The sequence below is a fragment of the Pelobates fuscus genome, chromosome 2 (assembly GCF_036172605.1).
Source record: "Pelobates fuscus isolate aPelFus1 chromosome 2, aPelFus1.pri, whole genome shotgun sequence".
NCBI classification, from domain to species: domain Eukaryota; kingdom Metazoa; phylum Chordata; class Amphibia; order Anura; family Pelobatidae; genus Pelobates; species Pelobates fuscus.
Window position 1 is genome coordinate 14,082,884 of NC_086318.1, and position 21,215 is coordinate 14,104,098.

The 21,215-nt window shown below is 44.1% G+C and overlaps 1 protein-coding gene across 2 annotated transcripts in view; it reads left to right on the forward strand.

The window, feature by feature from the left end:
• DRC1 (dynein regulatory complex subunit 1) overlaps positions 1-21,215 on the forward strand; it is a 79,401-nt gene that overhangs the window by 52,728 nt on the left and 5,458 nt on the right. The window contains exons 10-14 of one of the 2 annotated variants that reach the window (XM_063440780.1): positions 3,420-3,554; positions 12,677-12,915; positions 13,702-13,829; positions 19,719-19,808; positions 20,254-20,334. In XM_063440780.1, coding sequence (XP_063296850.1) covers positions 3,420-3,554; positions 12,677-12,915; positions 13,702-13,829; positions 19,719-19,808; positions 20,254-20,334 — 673 coding nt within the window. The remainder of the gene's footprint in view (positions 1-3,419; positions 3,555-12,676; positions 12,916-13,701; positions 13,830-19,718; positions 19,809-20,253; positions 20,335-21,215) is intronic. The other variant, XM_063440781.1, reaches the window with a different exon arrangement.

Consider the following 21,215-nt stretch of genomic DNA (forward strand, 5'->3'; position numbering starts at 1 on the left):
GATTTCTCATTCAATGTAAATTCCCTGTGCCTGTCCATCAGGAGCTATAGTTACTGTAAATAGGTTTATATCCGGCTGTAGATTTCTCATTCCATGTAAATTCACTGTGCCTGTCCATCGGGAGCTATAGTTACTGTAAATAGGTTTATATCCGGCTGTAGATTTCTCATTCCATGTAAATTCCCTGTGCCTGTCCATCGGGAGCTATAGTTACTGTAAATAGGTTTATATCCGGCTGTAGATTTCTCATTCCATGTAAATTCCCTGTGCCTGTCCATCGGGAGCTATAGTTACTGTAAATAGGTTTATATCTGGCTGAAGATTTCTCATTCCATGTAAATTCCCTGTGCCTGTCCATCGGGAGCTATAGTTACTGTAAATAGGTTTATATCCGGCTGTAGATTTCTCATTCCATGTAAATTCCCTGTGCCTGTCCATCAGGAGCTATAGTTACTGTAAATAGGTTTATATCCGGCTGTAGATTTCTCATTCCATGTAAATTCCCTGTGCCTGTCCATCAGGAGCTATAGTTACTGTAAATAGGTTTATATCTGGCTGTAGATTTCTCATTCCATGTAAATTCCCTGTGCCTGTCCATCGGGAGCTATAGTTACTGTAAATAGGTTTATATCCGGCTGTAGATTTCTCATTCCATGTAAATTCCCTGTGCCTGTCCATCGGGAGCTATAGTTACTGTAAATAGGTTTATATCTGGCTGTAGATTTCTCATTCCATGTAAATTCCCTGTGCCTGTCCATCGGGAGCTATAGTTCCTGTAAATAGGTTTATATCCAGCTGTAGATTTCTCATTCCATGTAAATTCCCTGTGCCTGTCCATTGGGAGCTATAGTTACTGTAAATAGGTTTATATCCGGCTGTAGATTTCTCATTCCATGTAAATTCCCTGTGCCTGTCCATTGGGAGCTATAGTTACTGTAAATAGGTTTATATCCGGCTGTAGATTTCTCATTCCATGTAAATTCCCTGTGATTGTCCATCAGGAGCTATAGTTACTGTAAATAGGTTTATATCCGGCTGTAGATTTCTCATTCCATGTAAATTCCCTGTGCCTGTCCATCAGGAGCTATAGTTACTGTAAATAGGTTTATATCTGGCTGTAGATTTCTCATTCCATGTAAATTCCCTGTGCCTGTCCATCAGGAGCTATAGTTACTGTAAATAGGTTTATATCCGGCTGTAGATTTCTCATTCCATGTAAATTCCCTGTGATTGTCCATCAGGAGCTATAGTTACTGTAAATAGGTTTATATCCGGCTGTAGATTTCTCATTCCATGTAAATTTCCTGTGCCTGTCAATCAGGAGCTATAGTTACTGTAAATAGGTTTATATCCGGCTGTAGATTTCTCATTCCATGTAAATTCCCTGTGCCTGTCCATCAGGAGCTATAGTTACTGTAAATAGGTTTATATCCGGCTGTAGATTTCTCATTCCATGTAAATTCCCTGTGCCTGTCAATCAGGAGCTATAGTTACTGTAAATAGGTTTATATCCGGCTGTAGATTTCTCATTCCATGTAAATTCCCTGTGCCTGTCCATCAGGAGTTATAGTTACTGTAAATAGGTTTATATCCGGCTGTAGATTTCTCATTCCATGTAAATTCCCTGTGCCTGTCCATCAGGAGCTATAGTTACTGTAAATAGGTTTATATCCGGCTGTAGATTTCTCATTCCATGTAAATTCCCTGTGCCTGTCCATCGGGAGCTATAGTTACTGTAAATAGGTTTATATCTGGCTGTAGATTTCTCATTCCATGTAAATTCCCTGTGCCTGTCCATCGGGAGCTATAGTTACTGTAAATAGGTTTATATCCGGCTGTAGATTTCTCCTTCCATGTAAATTCCCTGTGCCTGTCAATCAGGAGCTATAGTTACTGTAAATAGGTTTATATCCGGCTGTAGATTTCTCATTCCATGTAAATTCCCTGTGCCTGTCCATCAGGAGTTATAGTGACTGTAAATAGGTTTATATCCGGCTGTAGATTTCTCATTCCATGTAAATTCCCTGTGCCTGTCCATCAGGAGCTATAGTTACTGTAAATAGGTTTATATCCGGCTGTAGATTTCTCATTCCATGTAAATTCCCTGTGCCTGTCCATCGGGAGCTATAGTTACTGTAAATAGGTTTATATCTGGCTGTAGATTTCTCATTCCATGTAAATTCCCTGTGCCTGTCCATCGGGAGCTATAGTTACTGTAAATAGGTTTATATCCGGCTGTAGATTTCTCCTTCCATGTAAATTCCCTGTGCCTGTCCATCAGGAGGTATAGTTACTGTAAATAGGTTTATATCCGGCTGTAGATTTCTCATTCCATGTAAATTCCCTGTGCCTATCCATCAGGAGCTATAGTTACTGTAAATAGGTTTATATCCGGCTGTAGAGTTCTCATTCCCTGTAAATTCCCTGTGCCTGTCCATCGGGAGCTATAGTTACTGTAAATAGGTTTATATCTGGCTGTAGATTTCTCATTCCCTGTAAATTCCCTGTGCCTGTCCATCGGGAGCTATAGTTACTGTAAATAGGTTTATAGCCGGCTGTAGATTTCTCATTCCATGTAAATTCCCTGTGCCTGTCCATCAGGAGCTATAGTTACTGTAAATAGGTTTATATCCGGCTGTAGATTTCTCATTCCATGTAAATTCCCTGTGCCTGTCCATCAGGAGCTATAGTTACTGTAAATAGGTTTATATCCGGCTGTAGATTTCTCATTCCATGTAAATTCCCTGTGCCTGTCCATCAGGAGCTATAGTTACTGTAAATAGGTTTATATTAGGCTGTAGATTTCTCATTCCCTGTAAATTCCCTGTGATTGTCCATCGGGAGCTATAGTTACTGTAAATAGGTTTATATCCGGCTGTAGATTTCTCATTCCATGTAAATTCCCTGTGATTGTCCATCGGGAGCTATAGTTACTGTAAATAGGTTTATATCCGGCTGTAGATTTCTCATTCCATGTAAATTCCCTGTGATTGTCCATCGGGAGCTATAGTTACTGTAAATAGGTTTATATCCGGCTGTAGATTTCTCATTCCATGTAAATTCCCTGTGCCTGTCCATCGGGAGCTATAGTTACTGTAAATAGGTTTATATCCGGCTGTAGATTTCTCATTCCATGTAAATTCCCTGTGCCTGTCCATCGGGAGCTATAGTTACTGTAAATAGGTTTATATCTGGCTGTAGATTTCACATTCCATGTAAATTCCCTGTGCCTGTCCATCCGGAGCTATAGTTACTGTAAATAGGTTTATATCCGTCTGTAGATTTCTCATTCCATGTAAATTCCCTGTGCCTGTCCATCGGGAGCTATAGTTACTGTAAATAGGTTTATATCCGGCTGTAGATTTCTCATTTCAGACATTATCTGATCTCTAATCCTGCTGACACTTTCTTTTCTTTAGCTTACAGGACGCCCTTAATAACCTGAGAATAAAGTTAGACAAGCAAATAAAACAGTGCAAGGCTGATAACCAGGCGCTGACAGACGACTTGAAGCGGATTGTAGATCAGTACAAGGAGCTTCAGAAGAAAATGAGGTAAGTTGTCTGCTTTCCAAGGTACTTTCTTTTTTTGAAATTCTTTATTTTTATTGTGCAGGTGGTTACAGGCTATCACATACGCCACAGCAGCGTGTTTCAAAGGTTCACAAGAGTTAGGTAGTGGCATGAGAGTTTGCACATTTTTATATTTATAACAAGTTTGGTTCAACGATATACTGTGTGTGCTTCTACGTGCTGACATGAAGGGTATTGGGTATAGAGAGGTTATGTGCACAAGACTAAGTAGAAAGATTTAACAATGCTTTTTGTAAACATTTTTAAGCAGTATGCAATATAAGCCGCATTGCATTAACAGTACAGATAATGCAGTTTTTACTCGCTAGTAACGTCACTTGACTAATGCTTTTGTTTCTGGTAATTGTTTAACAGTTAGCTTGTGCGGGATAACCTGTTAGGGTAGGGACACTGATAGTTGTACTGGTTACGCTTATGGCAGTGAATGTGCAGCTTGTTTGTAATGCGACATATTTGCTGCTAAGGCATAGTGTTGGGGCGGTCCAGTTGCTAAACTAGCAGAGATAACATTATGTGGTGGTCTGCAAACTAGTGTGTAAGGTGCATGTCTATGTTGCATACTAAATAAACAAAGAAATGATGGCGAAGACATTGCTCCTAGCCCTTCGCTAGCCAAATGTACATACAAGTGTCCAGGAGACAGCTGGGCAACGTATTGTGGTGCACCGAGAGTCTGTGAGGTGGTGCTGGTACTTCCCCCGGTGCTTAATAGAGGTGGTTAGGCCTCTGCCCATAGTTATTCCCTGTCAGCCGACGCCTGTTCTGCTGGGCCGTTGGCGTTGCACGTGGGCCCCTTGGATCGAGGTTCTGTCCCCTGCCTGTGTCTCTCGCTGGTATCCAGCCTCACTGCCCCCTGATTAGCGGCGCGGCCGGTGCTGTGAGTATTCAAACGTGGGGCACCACCTTGCCTGGTGGTGTCGGTTGGTGCTGGTGGGACCCCCTCCGGGGCTTGGGTGCGCAAGTGCTGGTGCCCCAGTCCCCTGGCGTTGCTTCTCTCTATGCTGGTCTCCTGTCCCGTCGGGGGGCCACTCTGGGTGTACAAGGAGGATTCCTGCCCATGTGGCGCCGGATTGCCGGGCGGAACCACGCCGCCACCTCTCTGATCGCCATCTTGTAGGGCTGTCTCTGGGCCCGGAGCCTAATCCACAGGCTGGCGCAGATCTGGTTGAAGAACTCCTGTAAGTTCCTGGGAGGCTTAAGTAGTGTGCGTTTTTTAGTAGGCTGTTTTTTAGTAGGCTGTAGCAGTGCCAACATCTTGTGTGGGCCGGGACAGACCCACATTGCTTTGGACTTTGTCGCTTGGTCAGGTGCTGGTGTGGGGGTAATCGTCCCCAGCGAGGACTGGGATATCCCCCGCCGGTCCAGAGGGGGGTTAGTAGGGTTGTGCTGGGTTCATGCCTGTGAGCAGGTCCCGTGCCGGGAGTTCGGCCATCACCCCCAGGCCTTAGGCTCCGCTCTGTTGCAGGCCGCATGGTTGTTTTGTGTCGTTCTGCCCCACATCGGTGCCGGACCGGTACCATTCTGTTTCTCACAATTTCGCGAGTGGATCCCTGGTCACCGTGAGTCGATTGCGTTACTGGGTCGATCAGTGGTGGCGTGTTTGTACTCTGTAGTGCACGAGCTCTTAGAGTGTGCGACCGACCATCTTGGCTGCCAGGCCCCGCCCCCTCCAAGGTACTTTCTGTGCTTAGAGTGAGAGAACAGAGATCTTGTCCTCTGGCCGCACCATCTCTCCAAAATAGTTGGTAAATATGGACAAAAGTCTGAACCCTTTATATATTTTTAACACATTTTTTTGAAACATCAAATGTAATAGTAGAGGTAAATATAGATCAGACTTGGACAATACCAAAACAACAATCCTATAGACTGTAAGCTCGTCCTATAGACTGTAAGCTCGTCCTATAGACTGTGAGCCCGTCCTATAGCCTGTAAGCTCGTCCTATAGACTGTAAGCTCGTCCTATAGACTGTGAGCTCGTTTGAGCAGGGCCCTCTCCCACCTATTGTTCCGGTAAGTATTTGTAATTATTAAATCTCCCCCTCTGATAATATTGTAAAGCGCTACTGAATATGCTGGTGCTATATAAATACCAGTAATAATAACAATCAGACGAGGAGGTGTATCAAGTTCACGGAGGGTCTCTGGCTCCCAAAGTCAAGTTAGAACTACAGATGCACTATTGGAACTATGCACACTCGAAAGTACAATCACAAAAATAATTTTTATTTAAACAAAGCAAATGTTTGTGGGTGTCCTGATCTGCACTGTTATCAGAATCCATGAAAATGCAATCACTGAAAGTGACAGAAAAATAAACCAAAATAATAAATAAAAGCAAAAATAAATACTCCTCATAGTGGGCGCTCTGATATCCCTTTAGTGGGACGGTCCGACAGTAATAAGTTCACATGGCAGGTAGGTGACAACCACGGTACTTGCTTGTAACGGACCGTTTCACACACACGAGGATAAAACCCAGTTTAGGCGATAATCCCCTTTCCAGATGCACAGGCAGCTACTGCAAACACCATTCTCCCGACTGGAACCACAAGAACACTGGAACAGCTGAACAAGAAAAGCAGACCTCGGCTTACACTCTTGGCAGTCAGCATACAATCCCATTCCCCCAAAGACCGAGACGACACATCGCTTTGAGGGTTAAGCAAGAACTCTAGACTGGGACACCCAGTCTGGCTTTTATTTCCAACTCACACATACAGGCCACACCCAGGGGGAGGCATAAAAGAACCAATGACATAGATGTTACCTCCCACACATCCCCTCCCCTTAGTGTGACACATAATCCCATTATGCATACAGAGTAAAATATACTTTTACACAACTTTCATAACTTTAAAACCATACATCACATTCACATAAAAATACATATCCACAATCAATCCATTCAGGGGAACAACATATTAAAAAATGGCATGAATCCGACCAGGGGTTTAAAAGTTACTAAAAGTATCTTTTGGGCCTGGGCTTGCAGCATGGCACAATCTGGCTCAAACAGAAGTAAAACATCCCCCACAATGCATCCCGGCTTCCTCCCTTCTGCCCTGGAGATAATTGGAGAAGTAATTCAATTATCTAGGACTAGAGTCAGACTCCATTAACCACATGGTTGCAAAAAGACAGTAAAAGACATAAAATTACATACTGATACATTTAACACATAAAACACACATTTCTACATATCCCCAGTTTAACTGAACACATAAATACCTACATAATATTTAAGACAGTATTACTGTGATATGTTACAAAGTCTTAAAGGGACATTAGTTCCAAAAGTCCCAATATGTCCATCGCTGATTTTAAAGGGCCAGCAGCAGCAATACAAATTATTACCTGCCCAAATATAGTTTCTAAAGTGCAACACGTCCAGGGGCCATAGTCAGCGGGCAGGAGGCCAGCAGCCAGGCCTCTCCAGTTCACAGTGGCGAAGCTGGTTTCGCCACATTTCTCCCCTTTGCCAATTAGACTAACAGGGTACCTGACTCTCTGCCGGTCAGTGCCCTGGTTAGTCCAGCAACCCACCCACAAAACAGAAATAACAGAGCAGCCCACCCACACTAACCGGTTACTACATCTGGGTGAGGAAGGCTTTTGTCCAAGTTCTGGTGTTTCACCCCTGCTGGGTGGGAGACGGGTAGGCTGCCTTGGTGGGTTGCTGAGGGGGCAGAGACCAGCGGTACTCTGTCCTGTTGCCAGCACTACCACGGGAGTAGTCTGGTGGGCGTCTGGTTGCTGGAGACTGGCTGTCTCCCCTTTAGGTGCGCAGCTCGACTGCCGGAGGGGGAGACCGACTGTCTCCCCTTTGGATCCATCACACTGAGGCTGGGGAACAGGACCGACCGTCCCTATCCCTTGTGCTGTAAGTGCAGAGACTACGGTCCCATCTGCACAGTTGTGGGGCTTAACATCTCCCCTTGGTGAGTTAGGCTGCCGCTGGAGAGAGGGTGTAACAAGCTCCTCTCTCTGGACGGTAAACTGCCGCTGGGGAGGGGGGTTAGCAGGCTCCTCTCCCTGCCACTCTCTCTGCTGGTGGAAAGGGGGACCAGCTGTCTCCCCTTTCATTCTCTTGTCCGGCTGCTGGGGTGCGAGACGGATTGTCTCTGCTCCCTGCAGGACACACTGCCGCTGGGGAGGATGGACGACACCATCAGCTCCCTGGGGCACACACTGCCGCTGGGGAGGGAGGACGCTGCTCTCCTCTCCCTTCGCTTCACACTGCCGTCTTGGCATCTCACTTTGCTGCTGGGGGGCAGGAACAACAACCTCTGCCCCCTGTAACTCAGCCTGCCGCTGGGGAGGAAGGACTGCACCTTCGGCTCCTTTGGACACACACGGCTGCCGGGGAGGATGGACGACACCATCAGCTCCCTGGGGCACACATTGCCGCTGGGGAGGGAGGACGCTGCTCTCCTCTCCCTTCACTTCACACTGCCTTCTTGGCATATCACTTTGCTGCTGGGGGGCAGGAACAACAACCTCTGCCCCCTGTAACTCAGCCTGCCGCTGGGGAGGAAGGACTGCACCTTCGGCTCCTTTGGACACACACGGCTGCCGGGGAGGATGGACGACACCATCAGCTCCCTGGGATACACACTGCCGCTGGGGAGGAAGGACGGCACCTTCATCTCCCTGGGACTTACTCTGCCGCTGGGGACCTGGGCCTGCTGCCCACCATCCCGTTGGGCCCGGTGGAGAGACCTCGGTCCCATCTCCACCTGCCTGTTGTGGTTCCTCACAGGACCAATCTATGAGGACCCCTACTTCGGGTTCTTCCTGCCGCCTCAGGCGGGGGCGGCTAACCTCCTCGGATGCAGCCTCTACTCTGCTACTGTACCACTCTTCCTGCTCATCATACTCTCCGTCCATCTTTGAGTTTTGCTCAGCCATGACCTGGTTCCAGATCCCCTGGAATATGTCCATGGATATATAACCCCCATACTGGGCCACTTGCTGCCTCACCTTGGCCATAAAATCATCTTCAGCGTCAGAGCCTTCCATACTTGTCTGCTCCAAGTCGCTGGATACCTCTGCTGCCAGGGGCGCTGCACGAGTGCTAACGTTGCCCTCAATTTGTAACTCCAAGGAATTGCTGTTCTGTAGCTGTCCTTCTGGCTGTGGGAACAATCCCGCAGCTTGTTGGTTCCTCTGCGTCGTTCGCAGCATGAGGTACGCCTGTACATCGTTGTAGACCCGGTCTGCCATCTGCTCCGCTCGGGCTGGTGAGAATAGAGCCATCCTGCTCCTATATTCCCTGGCAAACTCGGATTCCTCCTCCTCCCTCGGAGGTGCTGCAGCAGCTGCGACTCTGTCTCCTTCCATTTTCCTGATTTCCTTTGTAGATAGGGTCGCTGTACGGATACTAGCGTTGCCCTCAATTTGTAATCCAGAAATGGTGTTGTCTGTAGCTGTCCCTCTGGTTGTAGGAATGATCCCGCCGCTTGCCACCAATTGTAACGGACCGTTTCACACACAAGAGGATAAAACCCAGTTAGGCGATAATCCCCTTTCCAGATGCACAGGCAGCTACTGCAAACACCATTCTCCCGACTGGAACCACAAGAACACTGGAACAGCTGAACAAGAAAAGCAGACCTCGGCTTACACTCTTGGCAGTCAGCATACAATCCCATTCCCCCAAAGACCGAGACGACACATCGCTTTGAGGGTTAAGCAAGAACTCTAGACTGGGACACCCAGTCTGGCTTTTATTTCCAACTCACACATACAGGCCACACCCAGGGGGAGGCATAAAAGAACCAATGACATAGATGTTACCTCCCACACAGCCCCTCCCCTTAGTGTGACACATAATCCCATTATGCATACAGAGTAAAATATACTTTTACACAACTTTCATAACTTTAAAACCATACATCACATTCACATAAAAATACATATCCACAATCAATCCATTCAGGGGAACAACATATTAAAAAATGGCATGAATCCGACCAGGGGTTTAAAAGTTACTAAAAGTATCTTTTGGGCCTGGGCTTGCAGCATGGCACAATCTGGCTCAAACAGAAGTAAAACATCCCCCACAATGCATCCCGGCTTCCTCCCTTCTGCCCTGGAGATAATTGGAGAAGTAATCCAATTATCTAGGACTAGAGTCAGACTCCATTAACCACATGGTTGCAAAAAGACAGTAAAAGACATAAAATTACATACTGATACATTTAACACATAAAACACACATTTCTACATATCCCCAGTTTAACTGAACACATAAATACCTACATAATATTTAAGACAGTATTACTGTGATATGTTACAAAGTCTTAAAGGGACATTAGTTCCAAAAGTCCCAATATGTCCATCGCTGATTTTAAAGGGCCAGCAGCAGCAATACAAATTATTACCTGCCCAAATATAGTTTCTAAAGTGCAACACGTCCAGGGGCCATAGTCAGCGGGCAGGAGGCCAGCAGCCAGGCCTCTCCAGTTCACAGTGGCGAAGCTGGTTTCGCCACATTGCTGAATAAAGGTTCCTTTTAGGCATGGTGTATCACTGAGTAAGGTAGCTTCTTAGACCAGGTATATGCTTATATTAGACTATAATCCATGTAACTCTTAGAAAAGGTTTGTTTAGCCAAAATAGAGGTTATTCATCATACTATGGTGTCCCAAAAGGCAGACACTCAAAAACCCCACAAAAATAGAAGTGGGCTTCGCATGCCCATTCAATCACAAAGCAAAGGGTCTTACTGCAGTAAATGTCGTATGACGAGAAACAATGCAAAGTCCTTGTGTCAGCCAAACGAGCAGCAACCAGTAATGTACAGCAGACGAGGTTCTCCTCCTTTTCTGCTAATGCTATGTGACCAAGTGGGACATGTGTTCAGCAAGCACCTATGTTGTCACCTACTTGCAGTGTGGAGTTACTGTATTTAACTCTGGTGTCTGATGTCACAGGAAAGGGATATTAAAGAGCCCATAAAGGTTGAGTTTTTATAGATTTTTGCTTTTTTTTAATATATAGTTCTAGACAAGAATTAGTAATAATGTCATCCCTGAGACACTTGAGGTCACGTGATAACATAAAGAAAGGTATAGACTGCAAGAGAAATATTTTAATCCTCACCCTCTCAATCACAAACCATACCCTCCAAGAAAACGTATTCTAGCAATGCAGGAAGATGTTCTGTCTCTGGTGAGGAATAGGTGGAGTACTGAGGGTATTTGGAAAGGAATATGGCTCCTTCGTTTTCTTTTGCTTGGGAGTGAAACTTCCAACTAGTACATCCTTCAAATAGGGAACGTTTCACATGAACAAGGCAGAAGTGTTGGTGGGTCACAGCGGATCCCCTGCCATATTGTATGATGGTTTGAGTTCCCTTTCCAGGGAGAAACTAGATGGGCCAATTGAAAACATATGCGTCCATTGCTTAACTGACTTGTTTCTGCTTTTTCAAAATGAGGCAAAAAGTGAACACAACAAGCGTTTCTATCTCATTTTTAAAGGTAATTCAGAACGTCATTGTCTTAAAGGGATACTATAGTGGCCAAAATAAATTTTGCTTAATAAAGCAGTTTTTGTGTATAGATCATGTTCCTGCTGTCTCATTTCTCAATTCACTGTCATTTAGGAGTTAAATCACTTTTGTTTATGCCCATGGAGCCCAAGCCACACCTCCCCTGGCTGTCACTGACACAGCCTGCATGAAAAAAATGTTTAATTAGAAAAGCTTTTAAGGTTTCATTTTCAATTAGATGTTAACTTACTTTCAAAGTTTTTATTTCCTGCTCTGTAAATTGAACTTGGCTTCTGCAAGGTCTAACGAACTATTAACAGAGCAGGAGATAAGAAATTCGAAATTAAACAGAATGTGCAAGAATGAAAGTAGATCTCTCTTTACAGGAAGTGGTTAGGAAGTCACATGCAGGGAGGTGTGACTAGGGCTGCATAAACCATATGATTTAACTCCTAAATGGCAGAGAATTGAGCAGTGAGATTGCACGGACGAGTTATATATGCTTCAATAACTAACACTGTTTTGGTGATTATAGTGTCCCATTAATTTGATGCATGATCTCATGTCCTGGCTGACACTCTGACTCTCATGTCCTGCCTGACACTAAATAAATGTCTTTACCAGCCTGTGAAACAAGGGGTCTTGTCTCTATAAATCAGTAATGACTGTGAAAAGGGCCCTTTATTTAGGACATATTTGAAAGGTGCAGGATGTGAGAATAGGTAGGTAGGAGCAGTGTTATGTAGAGATTTGTAACTAAGCACCAGAATTGTAAATGAAGGCCTGTATTTTACGGGAAGCCAATGTAAGAACTGTCTAAGGGTGGAGCTGTTGGAGGTGTGGGCGTACAGAGAGATGAGCCTTACCGCCACATTCATTATAGACTGTAACGGGGCCAACTACGAGTGTGTGAGACCATTTAGAAGTAGATTGCAGTAGTTAAGATGAGAGAAGATAGTGGCATAGACCAGCACCATATTTTTCAGATGAGAGCGGCAGGATTTGGCAATTGACATCATTGAAGATCTCGCCAATGACTGCAGAATGCTGTAACTTTCGTAATGAGGCTAGCTGGAGCTCACAGCACAGGCAAACACTGTCCCCCAGCTGGTCATCCATCTTAGACAACTACAACCCTGATGGAGGGTAGCTAGGCCTCATGACAGTGTTTGGTTGGCATGAAATGTTAGCCTCAGGCCTCATGACAGTGTTTGGTTGGCATGAAATGTTAGCCTCAGGCCTCATGACAGTGTTTGGTTGGCATGAAATGGTTTTCAGGCCGGTACTTTGAGACCCCTGCTCAATGCTTACAAAGCATCATATTGCAGTTTTATTAACAACTCGCTACCATGACAACAGAACCACCGGAGCACACCACCAATGAAGTTTATTAAGGGACTGTAAATGTCAGTGGAGCCAATTCATCATGTCTGTATATTATGTTTAAGGGATCTTCTGACTGCCTGTTTAAGGAGGACTCTCTCAGGCCTTGTCTCATACCGTTCTGTAATGCCTTATATTGCTAGACATTGTATGTACTTATTGTTGTGTTCAGTGAGAGCCCTGATCTTGATTTGTTTGACAGGCATTTCGCCATAGTGGATGAAAAGAAATTCACTGATATCTGGCTGATGAATGAAGAGGAGATGAAGGAGCTGGTGATTCGAGCTCTGGATTCTGACCGTATCATCCATGAGCAGCAGCTGGGTCTGCCCTGGAAAGCCCCTGACCTTTCATTCATGGACAATGTTGGACCTCTGGTGCGTCAGGAGAAGGTGAAGAAGACAGCCAGCATGCTGGCGCAGGAAGTGATGGCATCGTCAGGTAGGAAGGACATGTGTTATTTCTTTCTGTGATGTCCTATGAAGAGGTTCATTTAAATAATGAAGCAGATTGAATTTTGGCTTCTCTTAGAGAGCAAATAAACATGATCTAAAAAAATCATACATCGAATCATCTATATAATGCGTTACAAATACCATTTCCTGCTGCTTAATTGACAGCTACTAATTAATCCAAAACTTACATTTTAAATGTGTTGCAATACTAAGTGTTCTTGTTTGGAGACCCCACATATTTGTCTGACGTCCACAAAAAATATGAGAAACCTCTCTGATCCGAATAAAGATTTAATCTCGAGATTGTTCTGAGAAAACGCAGCATTTATAAATAGATTAATCTTAGCTGATTACAAGTTTATTTTCTAGTTTGTTTATTTAAAATGGTGGCTCAGTTATCTAAATAATTTGAATATCATTTTAACTTTCTTGTTTATTTAAGAAATATATTTGCTAGCATACCGGTAATAAATACATGGATAAGTAGATGTTATCACATTACAAAATCTTTCAAGAAAAATCTGTAAAAAAATACAAAATGTAGCAAATTAAAACCTGTTAGAAATTACCTATACTATTTAATTGTTTTCCTTTTTCACCACCTCATTTACAACATCCACAGGCAGTGAGGCATCGTAGCAATAGAATCTGATACATTGTTTGCTATGGAGCATCATTGACCATATACTGTGTGTTGTATGTTTGTGTGCAGGATGCTGGTTGAGTTTTGCTGTAATTATTTTATATGTGACTTTATTTCTCTTGCTTGCAGCAGATGGTTCCATGCCGCCACTTGGGGATGGGCAGAATATTAGTGATGGAGGCAGCCAGGCCGAGCCTTCTCCACCATTCTCTGCCAGGACAGTGAAACAGATTCTGGAACTTCTCAGTGATGAATCGGTAAAGGACGAGTTTTGGGCTGGGTGTCCTGTCATTGCGGGGCTTGCTGTTTACCTAGAGCAGTGACCTCCTAGGTGGCATTCAGTGCAGTGACCTCCTAGGTGGCATTCAGTGCAGTGACCTCCTAGGTAGCATTCAGTGCCTGCCTACAGAGAAGGTGCCCTAGAACAGTGACCTCCTAGTTGGCATTCATTGTCTGCCTACAGAGAAGGTGCCCTAGAGCAGTGACCTCCTAGGTGGCATTCAGTGTCTGCCTACAGAGAAGGAGTCCTAGAGCAGTCACCTCCTAGGTGGCATTCAGTGTCTGCCTACAGAGAAGGTGCCCTAGAGCAGTGACTTCCTCGTTGGCATTCATTGTCTGCCTACAGAGAAGGTGCCCTAGAACAGTGACCTCCTAGTTGGCATTCATTGTCTGCCTACAGAGAAGGTGCCCTAGAGCAGTGACCTCCTAGGTGGCATTCAGTGTCTGCCTACAGAGAAGGAGTCCTAGAGCAGTCACCTCCTAGGTGGCATTCAGTGTCTGCCTACAGAGAAGGTGCCCTAGAGCAGTGACCTCCTAGTTGGCATTCATTGTCTGCCTACAGAGAAGGTGCCCTAGAACAGTGACCTCCTAGTTGGCATTCATTGTCTGCCTACAGAGAAGGTGCCCTAGAGCAGTGACCTCCTAGGTGGCATTCAGTGTCTGCCTACAGAGAAGGAGTCCTAGAGCAGTCACCTCCTAGGTGGCATTCAGTGTCTGCCTACAGAGAAGGAGTCCTAGAGCAGTCACCTCCTAGGTGGCATTCAGTGTCTGCCTACAGAGAAGGTGCCCTAGAGCAGTGACCTCCTAGTTGGCATTCAGTGCCTGCCTACAGAGAAGGTGCCCTAGAACAGTGACCTCCTAGTTGGCATTCATTGTCTGCCTACAGAGAAGGTGCCCTAGAGCAGTGACCTCCTAGGTGGCATTGAGTGCAGTGACCTCCTAGGTGGCATTCAGTGTCTGCCTACAGAGAAGGTGCCCTAGAACAGTGACCTCCTAGTTGGCATTCATTGTCTGCCTACAGAGAAGGTGCCCTAGAGCAGTGACCTCCTAGGTGGCATTCAGTGCAGTGACCTCCTAGGTGGCATTCAGTGCCTGCCTACAGAGAAGGTGCCCTAGAACAGTGACCTCCGAGTTGGCATTCATTGTCTGCCTACAGAGAAGGTGCCCTAGAGCAGTGACCTCCTAGGTGGAATTCAGTGTCTGCCTACAGAGAAGGAGTCCTAGAGCTGTCACCTCCTAGGTGGCATTCAGTGTCTGCCTACAGAGAAGGTGCCCTAGAGCAGTGACCTCCTAGGTGGCATTCAGTGTCTGCCTACAGAGAAGGTGCCCTAGAGCAGTGACCTCCTAGGTGGCATTCATTGTCTGCCTACAGAGAAGGTGCCCTAGAGCAGTGACCTCCTTGGTGGCATTCAATGTCTGCCTACAGAGAAGGTGCCCTAGAGCAGTGACCTCCTTGGTGGCATTCAGTGTCTGCCTACAGAGAAGGTGCCCTAGAGCAGTGACCTCCTTGGTGGCATTCAATGTCTGCCTACAGAGAAGGTGCCCTAGAGCAGTGACCTCCTAGGTGGCATTCAGTGCAGTGACCTCCTAGGTGGCATTCAGTGCCTGCCTACAGAGAAGGTGCCCTAGAACAGTGACCTCCGAGTTGGCATTCATTGTCTGCCTACAGAGAAGGTGCCCTAGAGCAGTGACCTCCTAGGTGGCATTCAGTGTCTGCCTACATAGAAGGTGCCCTTGAGCAGTGACCTCCTTGGTGGCATTCAGTGTCTGCCTACAGAGAAGGTGCCCTAGAGCAGTGACCTCCTTGGTGGCATTCAATGTCTGCCTACATAGAAGGTGCCCTAGAGCAGTGACCTCCTAGGTGGCATTCATTGTCTGCCTACAGAGAAGGAGTCCTAGAGCAGTCACCTCCTAGGTGGCATTCAGTGTCTGCCTACAGAGAAGGTGCCCTAGAGCAGTGACCTCCTAGTTGGCATTCAGTGCCTGCCTACAGAGAAGGTGCCCTAGAACAGTGACCTCCTAGTTGGCATTCATTGTCTGCCTACAGAGAAGGTGCCCTAGAGCAGTGACCTCCTAGGTGGCATTGAGTGCAGTGACCTCCTAGGTGGCATTCAGTGTCTGCCTACAGAGAAGGTGCCCTAGAACAGTGACCTCCTAGTTGGCATTCATTGTCTGCCTACAGAGAAGGTGCCCTAGAGCAGTGACCTCCTAGGTGGAATTCAGTGTCTGCCTACAGAGAAGGAGTCCTAGAGCTGTCACCTCCTAGGTGGCATTCAGTGTCTGCCTACAGAGAAGGTGCCCTAGAGCAGTGACCTCCTAGGTGGCATTCAGTGTCTGCCTACAGAGAAGGTGCCCTAGAGCAGTGACCTCCTAGGTGGCATTCATTGTCTGCCTACAGAGAAGGTGCCCTAGAGCAGTGACCTCCTTGTTGGCATTCAATGTCTGCCTACAGAGAAGGTGCCCTAGAGCAGTGACCTCCTTGGTGGCATTCAGTGTCTGCCTACATAGAAGGTGCCTTAGAGCAGTGACCTAGGTGGCATTCAGTGTCTGCCTACAGAGAAGGAGTCCTAGAGCAGTCACCTCCTAGGTGGCATTCAGTGTCTGCCTACAGAGAAGGTGCCCTAGAGCAGTGACCTCCTAGGTGGCATTCAGTGTCTGCCTACAGAGAAGGTGCCCTAGAATAGTGACCTCCTAGGTGGCATTCAGTGTCTGCCTACAGAGAAGGTGCCCTAGAGCAGTGACCTCATAGGTGGCATTCAGTGTCTGCCTACAGAGAAGGTGCCCTAGAATAGTGACCTCCTAGGTGGCATTCAGTGTCTGCCTACAGAGAAGGTGCCCTAGAGCAGTGACCTCCTAGGTGGCATTCAGTGTCTGCCTACATAGAAGGTGCCCTTGAGCAGTGACCTCCTTGGTGGCATTCAGTGTCTGCCTACAGAGAAGGTGCCCTAGAGCAGTGACCTCCTAGGTGGCATTCAGTGTCTGCCTACAGAGAAGGTGCCCTAGAGCAGTGACCTCCTTGGTGGCATTCAATGTCTGCCTACAGAGAAGGTGCCCTAGAGCAGTGACCTCCTAGGTGGCATTCAGTGCAGTGACCTCCTAGGTGGCATTCAGTGCCTGCCTACAGAGAAGGTGCCCTAGAACAGTGACCTCCGAGTTGGCATTCATGGTCTGCCTACAGAGAAGGTGCCCTAGAGCAGTGACCTCCTAGGTGGCATTCAGTGTCTGCCTACATAGAAGGTGCCCTTGAGCAGTGACCTCCTTGGTGGCATTCAGTGTCTGCCTACAGAGAAGGTGCCCTAGAGCAGTGACCTCCTTGGTGGCATTCAATGTCTGCCTACATAGAAGGTGCCCTAGAGCAGTGACCTCCTTGGTGGCATTCAATGTCTGCCTACATAGAAGGTGCCCTAGAGCAGTGACCTAGGTGGCATTCAGTGTCTGCCTACAGAGAAGGAGTCCTAGAGCAGTGACCTCCTTGGTGGCATTCAGTGTCTGCCTACAGAGAAGGTGCCTTAGAGCAGTGACCTCCTTGGTGGCATTCAGTGTCTGCCTACAGAGAAGGTGCCTTAGAGCAGTGACCTCCTAGGTGGCATTCAGTGTCTGCCTACAGAGAAGGTGCCCTAGAGCAGTGACCTCCTAGGTGGCATTCAGTGTCTGCCTACAGAGAAGGTGCCCTAGAGCAGTGACCTCCTAGGTGGCATTCAGTGTCTGCCTACAGAGAAGGTGCCCTAGAGCAGTGACCTCCTAGGTGGCATTCAGTGTCTGCCTACAGAGAAGGTGCCCTAGAGCAGTGACCTCCTAGGTGGCATTCAATGTCTGCCTACAGAGAAGGTGCCCTCATAGGTGGCATTTAGTGTTTTTGAGCTGGTTTACACTTTGAAGTTCATTCATTAAACAGTAAATTGTAACAAACTTTCGAATGAGTATCCAAATAAAGGGGAAATTAGCTGACTTTGAAATGTTACAACTAAGCTTGTTACAGCTTGAATATTTTGCCTGATTTTTTTCCTGTAAAAAGTCCCGGCACTCGAATAAGCATGGCAAGAAATTCAAGACTCAGCAAGTCAGTTTTATTGAAGACGTTTCAGCATAAAAGGTTTCAAGTTGTATTGCTACTGAGTAAATGTGTGTGTTTCCTCCCGAGGTCTGAACTGGTGTTTCCGTATTATTACCGGTTAAAATCCCTGGTCCGATAGATTTCTGGATTTAGGTCTATGATGGGTTGAACACTGTGGTATTTTCCTCATCTTGTCTGGGAATTTTTGCAATTCAGTTTTCAGTCCAATCTTTTAATAATAAAACCGTGATTATGGGAAATAGAATGACGAGGCGTCAGTATGCGTACTCAGGGGATCCTCATTGGCTGTGTGTGCTATATTATAGCTTTATCTGGTAGAGCTTATACATCCGCAGCTTGGAGCAGGTGGACATATTGTGTTTTGTTTGTAAAATATAATGAAGAAAGATCAGCTTTACCCATGGCAATTCTCGATTCGACACAGGCTGTATAGCTTCAGGAGAAAACGTTGGAAGGGTTCATGGGATAAGTGGAACACAAGAAATTAAACCTTTAGTGGATTAGAATTGGCGACCGAGTGTCAGACGCCTCATGGAAAGTTTGCTGCAGAAGCCATTGTTATTATTGTTATTATTATTATTGTTATTATTATTATAGTTATTATTATTATTGTTATTATTTTTATTGTTATTATTATTGTTATTATTATTATTGTTATTATTATTATTGTTATTATTATTGGTATTGTTATTGTTAATATTATTATTGTTATTATTATTATTGTTATTGTTATTATTATTATTGTTATTATTTTTATTATTGTTATTATTGTTATTGTTATTATTATTATTGTTATTATTGTTATTGTTATTAGTATTGTTATTGTTATTAGTATTGTTATTGTTAATATTATTATTGTTATTATTATTATTGTTATTGTTATTATTATTATTGTTATTATTTTTATTATTGTTATTATTGTTATTGTTATTATTATTGTTATTATTATTATTGTTATTATTATTGTTATTGTTATTAGTATTGTTATTGTTATTAGTATTGTTATTGTTAATATTATTATTGTTATTATTGTTATTGTTATTATTATTGTTGTTATTATTGTTATTGTTATTATTATTATTGTTATTATTATTATTGTTATTATTATTGTTATTGTTATTGTTATTGTTATTAGTATTGTTATTGTTAATATTATTATTGTTATTATTATTGTTATTGTTATTATTATTATTATTGTTATTATTATTGTTATTATTATTATTGTTATTATTGTTATTGTTATTAGTATTGTTATTGTTATTAGTATTGTTATTGTTAATATTATTATTGTTATTATTATTATTGTTATTGTTATTGTTATTGTTATTATTTTTATTATTGTTATTATTGTTATTGTTATTATTATTATTGTTATTATTATTGTTATTATTATTATTGTTATTATTATTGTTATTATTATTATTGTTATTATTATTGTTATTGTTATTAGTATTGTTATTGTTAATATTATTATTGTTATTATTATTGTTATTATTATTATTATTATTGTTATTATTATTATTGTTATTATTTTGTTTGCACTTTGTATCCATTTTATACAATTCACTAATTCTGTGATATGATCAGTGATCAGCTCCAATTACTTTGGTGTTTTTTTCACACAAAACAAATTCTAAGAATTTCACTCACAATCGAGTTTTACCATTATTGTTACGGTGTACCAACACAGTGATTTAATAACAAATGATGTATTCGCTTTTAATACCGATGTCTACATGTTTGTAAAGATTTCTCTTCCTGTATAACCGGTAATATCCTGTCTCCTTGCCAGGGTTTCCTTCTTGAGAGCAAGCTCATTCATTTGCTCTCCCCATTGGAAAAAAACGAGAGCTCTCTCATAAAGCTGGACTCCATTTTCGGGGTAAGTCTTTCAGCTAGCAGATTTAAAAGGGACACTCGCCTATTCCATCTGTAGCTATGCTGGATATGTTTGACTTGCCTGTAAGGTCCGTGAGGCTCAGATTAAAACTGGTTATATGTACTTTACTCTTTGCCTATTTCCATATCGAGCCGTACATATTCTTTGTATATCAAACAACATACAGTCAGCCTGTACATGTAGGACTGTCTGTATAATGCTTTGGTATGATATATTTATGTATACGTACTAGTCTCTCTCTCTGTTTAACACAATACATATAACCTTTAAGTACTTGTATCTCTTTGAATAGCACAATTACACAACATACATCGTACATGCCTAACCTGTGTGTATCTGCCTGTATAACACAATACAAATAATGCCCTCATTCAATGTAACTGGAATATCTGAATACCTTCCATCACTGATATTATGATCCTTCCAGGCCCTTGGAATTGAAGTGGAAGACGATGTGTACAAACTCGTGGAATTTTTCTTAAAATACAAAGAGCAAACGTTAACACAGGTAAGAGACTTCATTAATATTGATTAACCAGACGCATAGAAGGAATCTATAAACATGGAGGATGACTGTCCAGACGTGTAGCCAATCAGTGACCCACTTACTGTGCATGAACTACAACTTTATGATCCCCTGCTCAATATAGTCATTCTGTGACTCACTTCCTGTCTCTGGACTATAACTCTATAATCCCCTGCTCGATATAGTCATTCTGTGACTCACTTCCTGTCTCTGGACTATAACTCTATAATCCCCTGCTCAATATAGTCATTCTGTGACTCACTTCCTGTCTCTGGACTATAACTCTATAATCCCCTGCTCAATATAGTCATTCTGTGACTCACTTCCTGTCTCTGGACTATAACTCTATGATCCCCTGCTCGATATAGCCAGTCAGTCACTCGCTTCCTGTGCCTAGACTATAACTCTATAATCCCATGCTTGATATAGCCAGTCAGTAACTCACTTCCTGTGCCTGGACTATAACACTATGATCCCCTGCTCGATATAGCCAGTCAGTCACTCGCTTCCTGTGCCTGGACTATAACACTATGATCCCCTGCTCGATATAGCCAGTCAGTCACTCGCTTCCTGTGCCTAGACTATAACTCTATAATCCCCTGCTTGATATAGCCAGTCAGTAACTCACTTCCTGTGCCTGGACTATAACACTATGATCCCCTGCTCGATATAGCCAGTCAGTTACTCGCTTCCTGTGCCTGGACTATAACTCTATGATCCCCTGCTTGATATAGCCAGTCAGTCACTCGCTTCTTGTGCCTAGACTATAACACTATGATCCCCTGCTCGATATAGCCAGTCAGTTACTCGCTTCCTGTGCCTAGACTATAACACTATGATCCCCTGCTTGATATAGCCAGTCA